At 42.3% G+C, this 20,948-nt stretch overlaps 1 protein-coding gene and 1 long non-coding RNA gene across 3 annotated transcripts in view; both read left to right on the forward strand.

Moving 5' to 3' along the window:
* The window catches only part of ALG14 (ALG14 UDP-N-acetylglucosaminyltransferase subunit), a 37,224-nt gene extending 30,692 nt beyond the window's left edge, over positions 1–6,532 (forward strand). The window contains exon 5 of one of the 2 annotated variants that reach the window (XM_081322908.1): positions 5,235–5,428. Coding sequence is in view for 1 of the 2 variants with exons in the window: in XM_081322907.1 (XP_081179033.1) it covers positions 5,235–5,465 (231 nt within the window). In the remaining variant the exon portion in view is untranslated. Of the gene's footprint in view, positions 1–5,234 lie in introns of both variants that reach the window. The other variant, XM_081322907.1, reaches the window with a different exon arrangement.
* A 7,484-nt stretch (positions 6,533–14,016) lies between these two features.
* On the forward strand, positions 14,017–17,163 carry LOC308665197. The gene is made up of 3 exons (XR_014025838.1): positions 14,017–14,325; positions 14,461–14,592; positions 16,248–17,163. It is a non-coding gene; the product is annotated as an uncharacterized lncRNA (long non-coding RNA).
* Positions 17,164–20,948: the final 3,785 nt, after the last annotated feature.

Below are 20,948 nucleotides of genomic sequence, written 5' to 3' on the forward strand. Positions count from 1 at the left end.
TATAGAAGCTTTATAATAAATAAATAAAAATAGGAACATTGCCTGGTAAATTTAGTTAATTTAAATTTGCATCAATCTTCAGACTGGTTATTCTGAAGATCAAAGGATATTCTTTTGTATTTAAACACTCCCTGGACTTGTCACTACAGGTGAGTATTACAAGAAGGATTCCTTTCTGTGTGAGAGCGAGAATACGTTTTCCTAGGTAGCCCCTTCCACCTGCAATTTCTACATCTATGTTTACAGTGTGTCACTTTATTACTTGGGGTGTCTTGTTGGTCTGTTTAAAAGATTTTCAGCTTTGAAAAGGAGAAAATTTTAGTCATTTGGAAAAATATTCAGATGAGGTCCTGGAAAGTGGCAGTGGATTTTTGGGATATGAATTGCTAGAGCCACTATTTTTTCTCTATGTATGTATACATATACATACATACATACATATATATCTGTAGGGACGTGGTGGCTCAGAGGTCGGCAGTTTGGTGGGTCGAATCCCAAGTGCCACGTAACAGAGTGAGCGCCTGTTACTCGTCCCAGCTTCTGCCAACCTAGCAGTTCGAAAGCATGTAAAAATGCTAGTAGAAAAATAGGGACCACTACGATGGGAAGGTAACAGCGTTCCGTGCGCCTTTGGCGTCTAGTCATGCCGGCCACATGACCACGGAGACGTCCTTGGACAAGCGCTGACTCTTCGGCTTTGAAACGGAGATGAGCACCGGCCCCTAGAGTTGGAAACGACTAGCACGCATGTGCGGGGGAACCTTTACCGTGTGTGTGTGTGTGTGTGTGTGTGTGTGTGTGTGTGTGTATAGATAGATGATAGATAGATAGATAGATAGATAGATAGATAGATAGATAGATAGATAGATAGATAGATAGATATAGATATATTGCTTATACGCTGGCAACTAAAGATGGGGTAGGAATAGTTAGTATACTTGCAGAGCAAGATTTGTCTCGTGTTTTGTGAGATTCAGTCCAGGTGTTGCCAGTTTCTGTTTCTTAGGATAGACTGAAAGGTCATTCTGTGGTAAGTTATATTTAGGAGAAAAATGTGGCATAGAAAGGGTAAATAGCACAAAGAATTCTGAGATAATGCTCTGTTGAGTTAAAAGTAGCCTATTAAAATAATTAATTATTCTGAGCCTACAGAATAATAATTATTGCTGTAGAATTCAAGAAATGTTCCCATTTCTTTCCATTAGAGATTGTTATACAAGAGACTAAAGTAGACTTAAACCAGACCCCTGCTGTTTTTTTTCTTTTTAGCTATTTATCTCCCCCATGAACTATGAATGTAATTTTCTAAGGCCAAATTATAACAACTTCATGGATGACTCATGCTAACCACATTCCCAGTTCCTCTTCTTCCCACAGAAATCTTGGATGGTCCCAACGCACCCTGTTCTTCCCCCTGCTTTTGTCTGAAAACATTGTAGGAGGAGAGAAGTGTTAGACTGTGGTGGGGGGAAAAATCAGGCAACTGGGAATATTTTTCCTAACTAAAAAAGATATATTAAAAAGCATAAGCTGCATCATCGGATGAAAAAAGCTGCCTTTCAATATGTTTAATGTCAGCAAGCAATCAGATCCAATCGTGAAAGGCCCAGGTCAGCAACTTTGTTGTGTTCTAAGATACATTACACAAGAATCTTCCCAGACTGCTTGCCTTCCCTTGGGAACAACCAAATAAAGTTTCATGCAATTTGGCAGGGGGGGGTCAGGATTATGCCTCTCTTCACTGCTGAAAGACTCAAAGCTATTTCCCTGCTTGACCCCCCTTCCTCCTTGCCTGGTTGGGAGTTTTCCAACAGTTGGAAAAGGTGCTACCAGACTTCTGCTGAGGTTCTGGTTTTTTTCTGTTTGTTTGTTTTTTCAGAAATTCATATTGAGGGACACATTCTTCTTATGTGTAAAAAGTTTTAGGAAGGCTTGGGTTAAAAAAAAAGGTGGGGAAACATGACGTCCAGCAAATCTTCAGAATTTATGACAGAGCCAACTGCATATTAAGGGAAGTGGATTTAGTAGCAGACATTGTTTTCCATATTAATCTGTTCACCCAAAACTGCCCCCAAAACTCTTCACTGAGTACATAATAACCTTGACCATCTGCCGTGAAATCATGCAGTGGGATTAGAAAAGATTGGCCACAGCTCTGTTGCTTATCTTTGTACAGCACTTAATAATGATTTTATTACTTTTATTGTGTGCCCCCACCCGCTTCCCTTTTTCCCACATACAGCACCTTCCTCCTTCAATCTAATGTCTTTCTTTTTATAAGGGAACAGAATAGGATTTCTTTGCCTATCCCAAATTCCTTACATTTCATTTTATGTTTCTTTCAGTAAAAAAAGGGGCAGCTTAATTTATATCTTTCTTTTAAGGGGACGTATACTGGGTAGAAAGGGACGCGGTGGCTCAGTGGGTTAGGACGCTGAGCTTGTCGACCAGAAGGTCGGCAGTTTGGCAGGTCGAATCCCGAGTGCCGCGTAACAGAGTGAGCGCCTGTTACTCGTCCCAGCTTCTGCCAACCTAGCAGTTCGAAAGCACGTAAAAATGCAAGTAGAAAAATAGGGACCACTACGGTGGGAAGGTAATAGCGTTCCGTGCGCCTTTGGCGTCTAGTCATGCTGGCCACATGACCACGGAGACGTCCTCAGACAAGCGCTGGCTCTTCGGCTTTGAAACGGAGATGAGCACCGGCCCCTAGAGTCGGAAACGACTACCATGCATGTGCGGGGGAACCTTTACTTATACTGGGTAGACCTTGATTTCCATCCACAATTGGGAATCAGAATTTCTGTTGCTAAGCAAAGAGGTTATTAAGTGAGTTACGCCTGATTTTATAACTTTTTCCCCCATGGTTGTTAAGTGAATTACTGCAGTTGTTAAGTGAATCCCAATTCCTCCATTGACTTTGCTTGTCAGAAACAAGCTGGGAAGGTTGCAAATGGTGACCATAGGACCCCAGGAGGCTGAAAACATTGTAAATAAATGCCGGCTGCCAAGCACCCAAATTTTGATCATGAGATCGTGGGGATGCTATGACAGTTGTACTGTAAGTTCGAGGACTGGCCATAAGTCACTTTTTGCAGTGTGGTTGTAACTTTGAACGGCTGCTAAACAAATGTTTGCAAGACAAGGACTATCTCTACTCAGAAACTACTCATCAGGGATCAGGATGCAACTGAGATTGTTTTAACTAAAGGGGATTTAAACATGACGTGTCCCCGAGTGAATGCGAACCTCAGAAATGGCTTCCACACATGCCCCAGAAAGGAGATTAGAATTTACTCAGGGAGTAGACAACCATCCCGTGAAAAACATTCATGGAGAACTCGGCGGGTGGGAAAGAGCAGTAAAAGGGAGAGGTAACATTCATTGGAGAGCTATTTCTGTTGCGGGAGAATGGCATTCAAAAGCAGCCCCATGAAGGGACAACACCATGAAAATATGAAAACAGTCACAAAGCACTCATAGGGGAACTAACAGTCAGTGGGAAATAGCATTGAAAGGACACGCGGCTCTCATTGGGAAATAGCGTTTAAAACAATGAGCAGTATTGAGGGGATGGAAGTGAACAGGCCCTGCGGGGGGGTTGGTAACAGTGGAACAGCCTGTACGGTGCACTTTTAATAGGAAGGGAGAGTCCAATATATGTTCTTTATTGCTGTAGAGAGGAAAGGAGAGAGCCAAGTATGAATTATGGAGATGCCAGAGAAAGGAGAGGTTCAGATGTCTTAAGGTGGGGGGAATTGGGAGCTCAGAAGAAAGAGGGGGAAAGAAATGGGGACTGGGGACCTTGTTAAATGTAACAGATGAGGGGTAGTGGGGGAAGACACCTATAAGAAAGGACAGATAGTTAGAAAAGAGGAAGGACAGGTGTTCCTTTCATAGCATAAGGATTTTGAGAACATGGCCTCCAGACATTTGCAAGAGGAAGAGAAGGAAGGTCTTTTATCACTAAGTACTTATTTCTTAGCCTGAGCCAACTTAGTACTCTCCTTGCCTTCCTGAGCTCACAGGATCTATGAATTTGGATTAATCAGGGGAGTAGGTATTGCTAAAGGTAAAGGTTCCCCCGCACATGTGTGCTAGTCGTTTCCGACTCTAGGGGCCGGTGCTCATCTCCGTTTCAAAGCCGAAGAGCCAGTGCTTGTCTGAGGACGTCTCCGTGGTCATGTGGCCAGCATGACTAGATGCCAAAGGCGCACGGAACGCTGTTACCTTCCCACCATAGTGGTCCCTATTTTTCTACTTGCATTTTTATGTGCTTTCGAACTGCTAGGTTGGCAGAAGCTGGGACGAGTAATAGGCGCTCACTCTGTTACGCGGCACTCGGGATTTGACCCGCCAAACTGCCGACCTTCTGATCGACAGGCTCAGCGTCCTAACCCACTGTGCCACTGTGTCCCTTATAGGTATTGGTACACTGCTGCTTTGTCCCACCTGGGTCCAACTGATGAGTCAAAAATCAGCTACTTCTTCCAGGCTGTGAAGCCCAATTAAGCTGAATCCACCCTAGGAACCTGGAAACGTTGTACTTCTGAAGTGTAAGGGAGTATAGGGAGGAGGAAGTTTGGCTTTGGAAGGCTCAATGACCAGCTTGAAGATGAAGCTGCTTGTCCAACTCATTGGGAGATCCAGCAGGCCTCTGCCCATTGTGACCAGTCTCAGGTCCAGGCAATTTAAGGAGTGTGAACACCAGGCTACTCAGAGACTTCCCTGCAATAAGTCAAAGTTGCAAGGAGGAAACAAACTCAAGACCTTGCCACCCAGTTTCTACATTCATCTCAATTGACCTCAACTGAAGCATGAGGTTTGTCTCTTCCTGGTTGTCCAAAAAGCTGGGTTTTTAAAACTGTGTTTCCCAATATGAGTTATTCAGAAGGGCAGTGAGTCATCTCCTATACTTAAGCCAAAGTATATAAAAGGCATCCCAGTTCTGATTGGCTTACAAAGCTGCTTGGGCCTGTTTATTCAAGATGATGAACATCGATTAAATCTTTGATCCAGTCACTTTTTGATCATAATGCTAAAGTGCGTCTTTCCAACGTTTAAGCTTTATTCCTATGTCAACATTACTTTTTTACCTTTTCTTTGCATTTTGTGTTAAATCATGGATTCATTTGATAGTCCTTTCAAAGGTACTGTGCATATCTACTGTACATACTTGTTGCTAACATATTTTTAAGATTTCTGGATGGTTTGATGGGCTCTATTTTTCTTTTTAGGTGCTGTGCAATGGTCCAGGAACATGCGTCCCCATATGTCTATCTGCTTTTTTACTCAAAATACTCGGACTAAAGAAAATAACCATTGTGTATGTCGAGAGCATCTGCCGTGTTGAAAACCTATCTCTGTCAGGAAAAATTCTTTACCACTTTTCAGATTACTTCATTGTCCAGTGGCCAGCTCTAAAAGAAAAATATCCCCAATCTCTCTATTTTGGGAGAATAGTGTGACATGCTACGAACAAATACAACTAGTGCCAGTATGACCTCTAAACATTTTTTGGACTCTGAATTTCTTTCCAATATTTCCTAGTACAGTAGTTCACAAAATCAAGCTAGACCTGATGGTAAATCAAACCAACTGTATGTGGGTGTCATCCAAGGTCCAGATTTAACACAAAATACAAGGTCACCCCCCAAAAAATCTTGACTGCTATATATATTTATTTATTTTTGTACTCTAGTATAATTGCTTTTAATTCTTTTTATTATTGCCATCCAGAGTCCCTTGTCTGAGATGGGCAGCTGTAGAAATTAAACAAGGATGAATTGATTAATATGACACCAGTACTGATGTGTTGTGACATGGCATTAAAATATGTAAACAAAGCTTGTTATATGATATGAACCGAAGTAGAATCCCAGAATTGAGAAATTACATTTAAATTCTCATTTTTTACTCGACTAAACATTTTTTCACAAACTACAAAGGTTTGACAACAATAGTTAAGATGGCAATATACAGTCCCATTCAGCTTTAGATTAAAAAGTCAGTTGAGAAGATGCTAGTTGTTCCTCCAACTATCTCTATTTCCTCATAGAAATTCTCCCTGCCAATTATCCCTTATTCCCTCCAGAATAGAACTGTGTTTTAAGATATAGCTCATAAAACCTCATTTCAGAGGAGAGGGAGAGAGGGAGGGAGGGAGGGAGAGAGGTGCACCCAAGAACTTTTGAAGCAGTTCCATTGGGATGTTTTTGATCTCACACACACACCCCATAGCCCAGATTTGCCACCGAGAAACTACTACTAAGGAATTTCAAACCTTGTAAGACGTTATGACAAGTGTCTCAATTTGAATGGCGATTATGTTGAAAAGTAATGTTGTAGTTTTCTAATGTGTATAATAAAAGTTCTGTATCTACGACTGTCATTGATAACCAAACGGAGGTTTACTTGCCCTTGTAGGTAGGTAGGTAGGTAGGTAGGTAGGTAAGTAGATAGATAGATAGATAGATAGATAGATAGATAGATAGATAGATAGATAGATAGATAGAGTTGTGATTCAGCATCAGCCTGTGCTTCTGACAGCTAAGTCGGATGATTCTGAAGAGGAGGAGGAGGAGGAGGAGGAGGAGGAGGAGGGGTTTGGAGAGCCTTTGGTGTCAGAGAAAGGGTCTGATGCACTGCAGAACTCTCAGCCTGGCTCCTCCTGTCCGAGGTATTAGAAGAAGACGATCCACAGCTGGCTCTGTTCAGGGACAGAGGGGCACTTTCCTGACAGTGCCAAGAGGCTGAGCCGAGTGGCACGAATCTGAAGAGAAGCGCAACGCTGCCCAGGTCCTAGCCTGCCCAAGGTAGGCAGGGTCATATGGTGGCCATTTCCAGGTGATGGTGCATTTCTTCATTCCTCACAAAGGGTGATACCTCCCCAGCGTGCGCCCAGGGGGCAGTGCCGACGCGACATGGGCCGTTCCCTCACTGTTTCCAGATGGCCTTGTGGAGCTAAGACTGAATGCATTTCAGCATAGATGACCACCACGAAATTGTACATTGGCTTCCAGCTGGCCTGGGCTGGGGCCAAGGCAGCGGGGGCCGTTCCCTCACTGTTTACAGAATGGCTTCGCGGGCCACATGAAACCACTTCGCGGGCTGGATCCAGCCTCCGGGCCTTGTGTTTGACATGTCTGCGCTATCCTTTTCTTTTCACCTTTTGGCCTAACAGAGTAGTCCTGTGATTTAAAGTGCAGTTCTTAAAGCCTTGTCTTGAATTGTTAAGAAATAAAGAGTACTGGGTGTCACAAACAGATGCATCATTTGTTGTCAAGAAAGGCAGATTTTCCAAGTTTGGCATTAAATCTTTTTAACTGTGTTAAATTTCAGACAAGATACTTTCATCAGATAAGCGACAAGTTTTTTTTTTTAATATTCTTGGTAGCCCCATGTGTAAATAATTAAATGATGGCTAACAGTGCCAAAAGAGGAGTGGGAATGAGAGAGAAATGAAAGAAAAATACTACTATGTCAGCAAACATGAGTTTTGTGTGTTTAGGTTTTGTTTGTTTAATACTTCCAGAGATGTGGGTTAGTAATTGAAATTCTTTCCCTTAAATCAGAAATGGCATTAAATTATCAAACACTATTAAGAATAATAGATTTCAGGGGAGACTGGATTTTCTGAAATGTGTTATAGTTGTCTGAGATTGTCAGGCAAATTCTAGTCCAATATTATTCTGTGTATATAGTACACTAAAAATCCACTATTCTGAGTAGAAAGCACTGAAAACATGTCAATCATCGGTATACAGCATTACATAAGTGGATAGATTTTAGCAGAAACACAAACATTGGAGAAAATAACAGAAAGAAAAACATGTGTTATATATGATCCATCTATGAAGCCAAACAATAGCCTAAGGTTTGTATATACAAGAGTTTGCTACTCTTACTTCCTTCTCTAATTCTTTTGATTGAGCTAGAAAGACAAGTTTCAAAGAGTGTCAGCACTTTACCCATATGATAAAAATCAAGATGTGTACTAAAAAAAAATACACGCTTTTCTAGCATGCCAACTTAATGCTGTTGGATGTTGGTGTGAAATTGGCAGGAGAAAGAACATTTGCAGAAGGCTTTCCTTAGTTTGATTGCAAAATAAGTTTAATGTCCAGTGAGGTCTGCCTCAGGTTTGTTTTTTTTTTTTTGAGCAGCTCCATTTTCATTTTAACCGAAAATGTGGAAATTGACATAATTATGATGGCACCCATAGCAATCAGATTTGGCTTGGCAAAGTCTTCTGATGACACTGACTTTTTAAAAATGAAAAATAACAAGACATATATTTCTGAATCTTGTAGAGAGGGGTAACCGAACAGTTGAACGGAATTCAGTTAGGGCCAGTAGTGTAATTGAATCCCTTTCCAAGTGTGTCTTACAGAGCAGTAAGACCGAAGCAAGCGACTCAATAATCTCCATATACTGTGGACTTCAACCCCCATTGGTTCTCCACTAGCATGGTCAGTGGGCTGTTTCATCTGTAGTTCACCCTGGTCTGCGTTGTATTGCATATCCCTAACCCCTACGTCAGACATGTCAAACACAAGGCCCGGGGGCCGCATCCGGCCCACGAAGTGGTTTCATGTGGCCCGTGAAGCCATCCTGGAAACAGTGAGGGAGCGGTCTCCACTGCCTTGGCCCTGGCCCAGAGACCTTCCTTCTGCCAGAGACCCTCAGATCTGTCCCACTCCTGCCCAGGCCCCCATAGGCACCCTTGATGCGAACGATGTAGAGCTGGCCATGCCCACCCAGTAGGTCATACGCACTCTAGCCACGCCCACCCAGTAGGCCACACCCACCCTGGCCATACCCACCCGGCCCCCTGAGGGCAACCGCAATGCTGATGCGGCCCTCAATGAAATTGAGTTTGACACCCCTGCCCTACGTTAAGGGACGTGGTGGCTCAGTGGGTTAGGACGCTGAGCTTGTCGATCAGATGGTCGGCAGTTTGGCAGGTTGAATCCTGAGTGCCGCGTAACAGAGTGAGCGCCTGTTAGTCGTCCCAGCTTCTGCCAACCTAGCAGTTCGAAAGCACGTAAAAATGCAAGTAGAAAAATAGGGACCACTACGGTGGGGAGGTAACAGCATTCCATGCGCCTCTGACGTCTAGTCATGCCGGCCACATGACCATGGAGATGTCCTCGGACAAGCGCTGGCTCTTCAGCTTTGAAACGGAGATGAGCACCAGCCCCTAGAGTTGGAAATGACTAGCACACCTTTACCTTTACCTTAACCCCTATGCTATCCCTACACAACATATATGCATAGACTTTGGGTTCCCCCCCCCCTTCCATTCAATTACTGCAGTTGTCTTGGAACCATGTAATTTTCTTAGTAGGGTTTTTCAAATGTGGTTTGCCACTGCCTCCTTCCTAGGGCTGAGTATGTGTGAGCGGCCCAAGGTCACCCAGCTGGCTTTGTGCCCAAGACGAGACTAGAACTCAAATCTAGCCTGATGCCTTAACCACCACACCAAACTGGCCCTTTTATTACGTGGTAACCAGAACTCAAATTAGACTCATGGGATTTTTAAAAATCTTTTTAACCATTGAGTTCACAGAATTGTATGCATTGCACATGTATCCCAGTGCAATGCATACATCTGCCCAAATATGTTTCCTCTTTCAATAGAATTTTATTTTCAAATATGTGTTTATAGAATTTTAGTTTTATTCCAATAACGTTCTAAAAATTTGAAATTAGCATTGAATTTTGGTGAACACTATGAGGCTCTGATAATTTTAAATAAAATATTTGACATTTTTCCATCTTTCCTTTTTAAACTAAGTTACCTAGTTCTCTTTCAATCCCAGCTTATCTTCACAACAATCTTGTGAGGTAGGTAAGGCAGAAGGATGGTAATTAATTGTGATGAATGAGCCAGGATTTAAACCTCTCTTAGCCTCAGTCTAATCCATAAACACAAATAATTTTCAGGGCTGTAAATCTGGGTAAATATCACTTAACTTTATCTCTCCAATAAATTTTCCTATCTCAGCTCAGTTTTTTTCACTGCCAATTTTTGGCTTTGGTGGGCAGTTTGTTGAGATGTCAGATAAATATTAATTAATAGTTTAGTTGGACCAGAACCATTTTTGCAGTGTGCTTCACTAATGAATTCTTTGTGAAAATTAAAGGATTTTCTTGAAAGCAGTTCTGTGGAATATCTATCTGTGAAAGGCTAAATATCCATGGGAATGACCTGACCCCTAGTTTTGACTCATGTGTCCTAGTTTTTTGCCTAGTGACTCAGATGAAGGTTACAATATCAGGATTTTTTGTAGAACTGTATATTGTTTAGTAAATAAGGAAGATCATCCACTGATTGTTATGACTAAACCTTTTTTAGTTCCTAGGAGCGTTCATTTATGAGGCAAATTTACTGCTACTTAACGTAGTCTGCAGTTTAAAAAATTGCTCTCCCATACAACCTTTTTCTGCTCAATGCCCTCCAGATCAGCTGGACCAATATTTTCATCATCCCAAATCAGTATGGCAATTGGATATAGCAGGGGTGTCAAACTGCTGGCCCCACAGGCCGGATGCATCAGTGAAATCGCGCCGACCCCATTGCTGGCAATGGAAAAAAAGTTGTGATACCTTACGACATGTCACGTAATGTTGCGAGTTTAACACCCCTGGGACATAGTATTTTTAAGTTTTTCATGTGACCGAGGGACCATGACACACTATGACAGCTGCAATTTTGTAGACTGATTGTTAAGTTCCCCTCTTTTAGCACCAACATAATCTGGAAAAGTTACTGAATGTATTGTCATAATTTGAGGACTATCTGTAGTTCTATCAGGAAATATTTCAACCTTGGATCCCCTTCTCCAAATCTTCTACCCATTGATTCTTGCCCTACTCTTGGGTGTTACAGACAATAAATTCACAATCTCTTCCCTATGACAACCCTTTAAGTCAGGGGTCTTCAAACTTGGCCCTTTATAATTTGTGGACTTCAACTCCCAGAATTCCTCAGCCAGGCACACTGGCTGAGAATTCTGGGAGTTGAAGTCCATAAGTCATAAAAGGACCAAGTTTGACGACCCCTGCTTTAAGTACTGGGAGATGGGTATAATTTCCCTTGGCCTTATGATTAGGGTTAGGGTTAGGCTAAAACTATCCAATTCTTTTAACTGTTCTTTATAAAAGTTTGTCTCCAGATCCACCACCATCATTGTTGGTCTTCCCTGCATTATTTCCAGTTCCTCGGCTTCCTTCTTGTATTTTGGTAATCAAAACCGGATACAGTAATCCAAGTGCAATCTGACCAGTGGAGCATAAAAGCAGAATTACCATTTTCTGTGATCTTGATAGTACATCTCTGCTAATACAGCCTAGGTTTATGCTGGCCCTTTGGGCAGTTGTGATACACTGCTGGCTCACCTGTGATCTACCAGGACACCCAGATTCTTTCAACAAGTACTATTGAGAACCAGGTGTCACGTAACCAGATGCAACTTTACATCTGATTTTTCCTATCTAAACACAGAGCCCTGGCTTTTTTTGCCCACTGAATGCAATATTCAAATCTTTCAAGTTCATTTTGAACCTTGGTCTTATCTTCTGAAGTTTTAGCCTTCTCTCTCTGTTTTGGGCCATCTGCAAATTCACTCCTAGCCAAACACATCCTTCTTTTCATTCCTAGCCTATAACTGAAGGCAGCTGATCTTATTTTTTTATGTTCCATGCAGAAGACATGACACCTATCTTTTTCTAACACAAAACTTTATGTATGGTCTACCGTATTTTCCGGCGTATAAGACGACTGGGCGTATAAGACGACCCCCGACTTTTGAGAAGATTTTCAAGATTTTTCGTCTTATACGCCGGAAAATACTTACATGCCAGTTGCCAAGTGTCCGACCATCTGATGCAGATGGTGCAAAGCCCTGCCGGTTCCCGCCCGATGCCAGACGGCTCCGCCGGTGCCACCTCGAGAGGGAAGGGCGTGAGGTGCCTGCCACAGCTCCGCGAGGACTCCTTAGCAGCCGGGGAGCGCACGCGTGCGCAGGACTGCCCTGCCGGCTCCTGCCTGACGCCGGACGGCTCCGCCGGTGCTGCCTCGAGAGGGAAGGGCGTGACGCGCCTGCCACGGCTCCCCAAGGACTCCTTAGCAGCCGGGGAGCACGCGCGTGTGCAGGACTGCCCTGCCGGCTCCCGCCCGACGCCAGCCTGCCCTGCTTCCTCCACAGTGAGAGGGGAGGGCGTGCCTTCCTGGGCTTGCTGACTTGCAGCCACGCCGGAGCCGAAAGGGGCTTTTCCTTCCACCCACCCTTTGGAATAAACACAAGAGCTGCGTTTACACGACGCGCTCTTCCAGGCCAGACTCTGCAAACGGCACGCCAGAAGCCGCAACCACTGCGGGAACTCCGAGTCCCCACCTTTCGGCAGCCTGCACAGCCGAGCGCAATCTGCTTATGCTCAGATGCTGCTTGGGCGAGGGGGAGGGGCTTCCTGCCGCTCCCGGGGTCTGGCGTTTGCAAGGGGGAGGGGAAGGGGCTTAGAGGCTCTTGGAGTGGGAAGGGAGAGTCACATTGGAGGGGGGACTGGACTAAGGAGGCTTGAAGTTGCTTTGCAAGAACGGGGGCGCTCGATTGATTTATGTACTATTTTCCGGCGTATAAGACGACTGGGCGTATAAGACGACCCCCCAACTTTTGAGAAGATTTTCATGGGTTAAAAAGTCATCTTATACGCCGGAAAATACGGTATGTCACTTTACAGCAATGATGACAAGAATGGTATCTTCTCAGCACCTATTCACTCTTTTTGGTGCAGTTTCTTTCCAGTTCCTTACTTATTTACTTCCATTTACTGTACATGGCCACCCATTTCAGATTCATGATCCTGGGCAGCTAACAATATTTTAAAACAGCATACAAACGTAAACCCTAAAATCATTGAAAAATAACGTCATATATATAATCCACACCCGAGATTGAAAACCAGCAACACAAATCAGCACAACTATTGGATGGAGTCTGACGCACATCTGGTTCCTGAGGCCTAGTGACTTCCCTCCACGGTCACTTTGTTTTGTCCTGCTGGGCTGATCTGACACTAGAAGAGAGCAGAAATCCCACATTGCTAGAGAAAACGGTAGGACAGGGACCCTAAAGCAAATAAAACATTGTGACAGACAGCTAAACCGCTGCTCTAGCTATCTATCAAAACTTGCCTCCTCCCCCAATCCCAGTCCATATTAAGGGGAGTGATTGATTCCCCCCCCCCCAGCAGCTGGGAATTCCACCAATCCCTGCACCATAACTTTTCCTGCCAGTTAACTTGCTGGCCTCATTACCAAAGCAGAGTACAGACACAAGTAAATTTAGGCTGGCCTATCTTATGTTATCTCGTGGACTGAAATAAACCTTAACTGTCTGAAATGTGTTTTAAATAGGGTGGATTCTTCTTCTTCTTTTTTTTAACTAAAAGACAATTTGCATTTCTGACAAGGCAATGAACAGGAGATACTGGTCTAGTTAGCCAAGCTCACATCAAGGCTTGTTTGAAATCAGCCACTGATTTACCTGATTGCAGAATATCATCTTGCTTGGAATGCTGGCCAGTACTTCCTGGCTCTGCACCAGGTTATCTGCATCACTGTTTCATTAGAACTGATATTTCAGAGGTTTCGCAAATTTGGGAGTCTGTGGGAAATCCTTTTCAATTGGCATGCATTCTGACCTAATGCCACTCTCAGGGCTTCTGAATTAAAGCCAGTATTTTCTCCCCCATCTCTAAGACTTCAGCAGCCTAACCCTATATTCAACTGGTCTCCTGCTTTAGATGCCCAATCTCGCCTGCAGCTACTGAGAAGGAAAAAAAGTTTGGTTGCAGAAAGTGCTGATATTGCATTTATTTCCCCACCATTCTACCTCAGTGTGAATTTTATATTTCATGGAGTAATAGCGACTTTTAACTTGTCATATGTGCTGCTCTGATTTTTCAGCCAATGGCCAGACAAATGGACAAAGTTCATCCTGAAAGTACAGATGGAAGAGGCAGTTCTAACAATTTATTTCATTCCTTCTTCTCTGGAATATATAGTTGTTTCAGGATTGGACTGCCTAAGCAAGGCAGCCTTTGATCTTTCTGCTCTCCCACTGGAGGGAACAGCAACTGACTGGAGATGTTTTCTACCATTTTGTGGCCACAGAAGTGATGGTGATGGCCCATCAGTTGCACACTGTTGAGAAAGGATTGAGGAATGCCAGGGTGGATTGAACCCAAAGCAAAATCAGGTGTGAATTCTGCAAATCACAGGATCTCCAAGATGATGGTTCCCCAAGGGCCACATGGGTGCAGGTGAGTTGTGAGAAAGCAGTTGGGACTACGGCTCTAAACTTTTCAACTTTATTGTCCTCACTTCATTAAAGTAGTAAAAGAAGGGACCAAGTCTGACGATCCTTTCTTGCATCTTCCTCTTTCTTCACTGCAAAGGAAAAGTTGGAAACCAGGCATGCATGCACTTCACAATTGCCACAAGAAATGTTGGAGGAGATGAAAGAGATTACATAAAAATCCAGATCCTTGAACAACTTGGAGGCAGGGTGGTATAGAAACACAGTGCAGGTATGAGATACTGGCTTAGTACATTATATGGAAATATATTTTTCACCTTCTATAATCACACTCCATCAATGGGTGTACTCTATGCAACCTGATTGTCCCTAGCAGGACTGCCCAGGGCACGTTTTTTTTAAAAAAAATATTCATAAAGTCAAAAGCAGACTTTGATCAGCACTTCAGTTTCATAGGCAGGTACCTTACTCACAATTCTGTAAACAGGTTTTTTTTGGAATTAAAGGAAATGCCTGGGACTTGTTTCAGCGTGTTTAACATTTGCTCTTGAAGATCTCTGATATTTCAGCGCGTTAGCATTTTACCTAAAACTGAAAGAATGTTTCACTATCAGTGAGATAGTAAAGCTTTACAAACAGAACCAGCTGTTTCACATCAAGAAGTGGCCAGGGCCATCAATAATCTAAAGTAATAGTTTGTGCAAATACACCAACAGATTGTAACTCACGAGAGAAATTACCTTAACCTAGCTTTGATTAGGATGACCCAGTTGCTGCTGAAACCACAAATCACAAGAGGACTTCTGGCTTTACACCAACAAAAGGTCATAATGTTAATTTCTGTTAAAACTCCAGAGGAGATCTTGGAGCTCTTCAAATATTGCTGAAATAGCACTCCTCGCATCTCACCATTAGCTGTACTCTCTGGCTGCTATCGAGAGCTCTAAATGGTGACAATTGATAAACGCTAACTATTCAGGTTGCATAAAATATTATTTCCTTTGAATATTTTGTAAAAATTAGCATTCATCCCATTATTTTCCAAGTCTGGCTCTGTTTTTGGTCAAAAAGTACAAAGGTGCTGTGGTTATTTTAACTGAAAATGCATTCCATTGCTGAAGAAGAATAGAGCTATTGTGATATATGACAGGAATAGTCAATAAAGTAAATAGCTTGGTATTAATTGAACTTAGGAAGCACGGGTTAACCTCTGAAATTAACTGAATTAAAACACCTTTTGTTTTGCTGTAAAAAAATCCCCACTTTTAGCTCCCTCTGCAACTTCTCATGCAGGTGTCACACCACTTCATTCTTCAACAAACCAAGACGTTCTGCTTGAAACCTTGTTTTTCTCTGTCTTGTTCTCAGAGGTAAAACAAGGTCCTTCTAGATCAGGGGTCTTCAAACTTGGCCCTTTTATGACTTGTGGACTTCAACTCCCAGAATACCTCAGCCAGCTTGCCTGGCTGAGGAATTCTGGGAGTTGGAAGTCCACAAATCATAAAAGGGCCAAGTTCGAAGACCCCTGTTCTAGATCTTAGATTTAATATTCTCACTACAGAGCAGAGGGGATTTAGATAATCAGATATATTACTTCAGCCATGGAAAGTCTTCTCTCTGTGATTTACAACTACTTCTTTAAACAGTGTTAGAACAACACAAAATAAAAATGGCAGGATGGAAGGACTTGAGCTTGCAGTAGGATCTCAGGAATAAAATAGTTAACTTCTGCTGTTCTGATGTAAAACACATAGCTTTTTTTCCACAGCTCACTCAGTATCAATGGCTTCTAAACAATAATCTGTTAACAAACTGTACTATGGTTTTCATATAGCAATAAAAATATAGTATCATCTCTTAGTACCTGCATGCCCATGTGGGCCATCTGATGATGCAGTTGCTAATTTCTTTGTCATTTCCTTTAAGGTGGTCACTTGGAAGACAGGATCATTGTGGGCACCCTAGGCTCTGAGGTCCAGTTCTCAAGGCACCAATTTTGCTCCTCCAGACAATAAACAATATCAGCAACTAGCTTCCAAACAGAATCTCGATCCAATAAACTGGGGTTTGTTCTTTTTTTACAAGGCAAATAAGAGATTATTCTGCAGCAACCATGGCATGGCTTATTCAGTGCCATTTCTTTCTCTATCTTAATAAATACTTCACATGTGCTAAACTATCCCAGCTTACATCACTGTTTCAAAGTCTCAAAAAGAAAGATGCTTCAAAGTAATTGATCATGAAAAATCATCTCAAGACATTGATTCTGTCTTCAGGAACCTCTGTTCTGTGAATAGCTAAATAATCGAGCTATTTTGGACTAAATATACCAAGAAAGCCAGATATGGTTCTTCAGAATTTTGTTGAAAATGAATTCAGAAAGCAAAGATGTATTAGAAACTGGGTGCTTTCCAGTGAGTCTTTTATCATAACACTAACCTGTGCCTCAGACACAGAATGCTATGAGGGACCATAACCCAGATGATGTCATGTCATTCTCTGCTGACAGCAGCCCGTCCTCCTCCTCTGAATTTTTCCCACCATTTTTGCTGTCATTTTTCTTCTCAGGAGGAAAAAGATACAAAAGATTGATTAACCACAGACTGTTTTTGACTAGTGCTATGTTATGAGCTATGAACAGTTGCCACCATTTTAATGCAATGAGCCTTTGTTTCCCTAGTGATTTATAGTGTCCCATGATGGCTTAAAACCATCTCTTAGTCATTACTGGGGCAACATGAATTATACAGTATACTATTTTTATGGTAAACCCTCCAGAGTCACACAGCTGAGATTGCTATAGAAATGTGAATGATATAATAATGTAAAAATACAATGTGATATAATGCACTACAATAAATATAATAGTAGTTCTCAACTTACAACCATTCAGTGACTGTTCAAACTTACAACAGCACAGAAAAAAGTTATTTATGACCAGTTTCCACACTTATGACCATTGCAGCATCCCCACGGTTACATGATCAAAATTCAGGTGCTTGGCAACTGGCATGTACTTATGCTGTTGCACTGTCCCGGGGTCATATGATCCCCATTTGTAACCTTCACAACTGGCTTCTGACAAGCAAAGTCAATGGGGGAAGCCAGATTCACTTAATGACTACGTGATTCACTTAACAACAGTAATGATTCACTTAACAAAAATAGCAAATAGGATTGTAAAATGGGACAGAACTCACTTAACAACTGCCTCGCTTAACACAAATGTTGGGTTCAATTGTGATGGTAAATTGAGAATAGCCTGTAATAATATAATTAATACAATACAATATATAAAATGTAATGTAATTAATGCAATATAAGTAATACAATACAATATAAAATATATCATATTATATAATAATATGGTATGGTAATATATTTTAATGATTTACTGCCTTCACATCGGCTAGGGGAAATTATAAAACATTCCTGGTGAGGAAATAGTCAAATGGTGGAATACTGGCTATTTTAATCTAGACTTTTTATCATAGCTGACCCTAATTTCGATATTTCCATTACTTTTAAAGTACTCAAAACATTTTCTTATTCAGGCTAGATTAATTCAGCACTTGCCTTTATTTTCTTTCAGGGGAGTAACTTCTGACTAAAAACACATATGACTGTAAAAAAAATTAAAATAGGATTATATAGATAAGACTATCCACATCCATTGCCTTGAAATACAGGAAACACTAAGAGGGACAACTCCTTCACAAGGCTCTATTTGTGCTTTGCCTAAATAAACTAACTGTTATCAAGACAGATAATGAAAGTACTCTAAATTGCATTTTAAGGGCAGCTTTCTTGATAAGACATTCAAGGACTTGAACAAGGGCTGTCACACAATCTCTTCACAACAATCCAAGTTCTGCCAGGAATATTCAGCTTATATTCAACCCCAGTCTTGTCTTGAAAATCCTAAATTCCACCACTGTGTCTGAATGGTATTAAATGACTGCAAAATTATAATCTGCTTCGTGACAAGCCTTCAAGGACAAAAAGAGAGCTGGGAGAATTCCTCTCTGACATTATTTTTTATGTGTTATGAATAGATTTTCATACTTCTCTTGCTCTACTGTTAATTTCTTAATGGAGATATATTGAGATAAATGAACTGCTACATGTAGAGAATCAATTAATTAAATGACAATTGGGTGGAGAGCTTTTAAGAAAACATGTGCGGTGTACGTTTCATCGTTCCCCTTTTAATTAATATTAGGGACTTACTGCTTTCTCTGCAACATCCCCAGAGCCATTTCAGTAGCCCAATAAGCTGAAACATAACTTAATTTCTTCTCCCAAAGGGAGAAAAACTGAACACAGTTTTTTTCTTTAGAATAGAACTCAGGTTTTACTTTAAACATTAAAGTAATGATTGTTCCAATGCACTTAAGAATTACAAACAGGAAAAAAAACTGATTAAAAATGGTCACAAGTATCATACAAATTTTCTGAGTCTCATTCAAGGCCAATGTTCCAATTAGTCATTAAAAAAAAGCTTAACTGTATCTGCCTAGACCAGACATGTCAAACACAAGGCCCGGGGGGGGGGGGGCGGATCTGGCCCGCGAAGTGGTTTCATGTGGCCCGTGAAGCCATCCTGGAAACAGTGAGGGAACGGCCCCCACTGCCTTGGCCCTGGCCCAGAGATCCTCCTTCTGCCAGAGACCCTCAGATCTGTCCCACTCCTGCCCAGGCCCCCATAGGCACCCTTGATGAGAATGATGTAGAGCTGGCCACGCCCACCCAGTAGGCCATATGCACTCTAGCCACACCCACCCAGTAGGCCACGCCCACCCTGGCCATACCCACCCGGCCCCGAGGGCAACCGCAATGCTAATGCGGCCCTCAATGAAATTGAGTTTGACACCCCTGGCCTAGACAAATGCTTTTCTTATTTTATCAAGCCTAAAACAACTATTCATTATAAGCAGATATACTATGTTTGAGCCCATAAAAAAGCCAAGTCACTTTCAGTTGATTTTTTTAATAGTTCAGTTTTTATTGCCTGTGCTTTTCCAGATTCCTACCAACCTTTTGTTCTTTCATCCTATAGAACTGCTAGCAGACATTACTAGACTCTATTGTAAATAATGATTTTTAGAGAAGCTAGCACTGCAGAATTTGCATTCTGTTATAAATTAATCCAGCTATGGCAAATGCTTAGTGGCTGACCTTGGTATGTAAGATAAATAAAGGTTAATCACTGGATTATCTGATTTTGGCAAAAATCAGCATAAAACGAAACCACAAACAAATTTCATTACTGTACTGAAACAGCCCACAGCATATCAGTGTGTGCAGCACTATCAGTCCCTAATTATAGTGCCAAGAAGAAGTAATTTAGATAGCCAAACTGAAGCTTTCCATTTTTCCTTAAGTAAAAGTTTGGATAGGAAAGTCTTATTCAGTATAAATGCAGTCTGTTGTTTGGTTAAGTAAAGTAATAGGACCAAAACTATTGCTGCTTGGCAATAATATCTAATGCAGCATCCAGAAATATATCAATTCAATCTGCCTTTGCTCCCTCATAAGAAAAAGGTTCCAGTCACAAATTAACCCGAGAAAAGAAAATATTAGTGGAGCGTGAACAGCTGCAGTACTCCCAATGTCAACTCTAATGTATACTGTTTGTGCCTCACCTGGAAAGTGGCTACAGCATTCATCTTAAAAAAAAAACAAAATAAGAAATCCTTCCAAATTAGAAAGTAGAATTTTCTATCGACTTAGCAATTAATATTTCCTGCTCTATCATAATACTGTCCAGCTACTACTGTACTAAAGTTTGCAGATGATACAACAATCATTGGTCTCATTCAAGACAATGATGAGCCTTGCATATAGACGAGAGATAACTGGCCTTGTGGGGCAGCCAGAACAATCTGGAGCTGAACACTCTTAAAACTGTAGAGATGATAGTAGTTTTTAGAAGGAGCTGTCCTAATTCTACCACCTCTTACAATATTAGGCAACACGGTATCAACAGCAGAGGCTTTCAGGTTTCTAGGTTCTATTATCTCCAAGGGCTTGAAATGGTCATTAGAACCATCATTAAAAAGGAACAACAAAGAATGTTCTTCCTGTGTCAAAAGCTCAAGGATCTGCTGATATAGAAGGTGGGCTTCGTAAGGCTCGACCCCGGTGCCCCCGAGTCCTTCCGTGACGGGGCCCTGCTGATCGCCGGCTCAGAGAGCGGCGGCGGCAAACGTGGCTCGATCCTCAGCAAGCCACGTTTGCCGCTTCCTGCCCAATGCTGCTGCCATGAGGCCGCAGAACAAGCTGGGTGGAGGTAAGGAACTGAGTCGGGGTGGCGGGAGAAGGGCACTCTGTGAGGGTTGGGTCCCATGCATGTAGGACAGCCACCTCACTTTCCGTGCTGTGCTGTGCTGAGGCTGGGCTGGGCTGTGCGTGGAGCCTCCATGCTGCTTCTTCCCCTGCGGACATTGGGAGCACCCACCCTGCCTAACCCCCGTCCCGGGGCAGCTGCTGTCATCCCGCACTCTCCAACCCATTGCTGGCCAGCCTGGCACGCTGAGCTCGAGCCTCGGGCAGATGGAGGCCAGAGGGGAGTGAGAGCTGCGGCTGCCTGGCTCCTCCACCTGAGGATGCGTGTGGGGAGAGGCG

Source organism: Vipera berus, assembly GCF_964194415.1.
Source record: "Vipera berus genome assembly, chromosome: 3".
NCBI lineage: Eukaryota > Metazoa > Chordata > Lepidosauria > Squamata > Viperidae > Vipera > Vipera berus.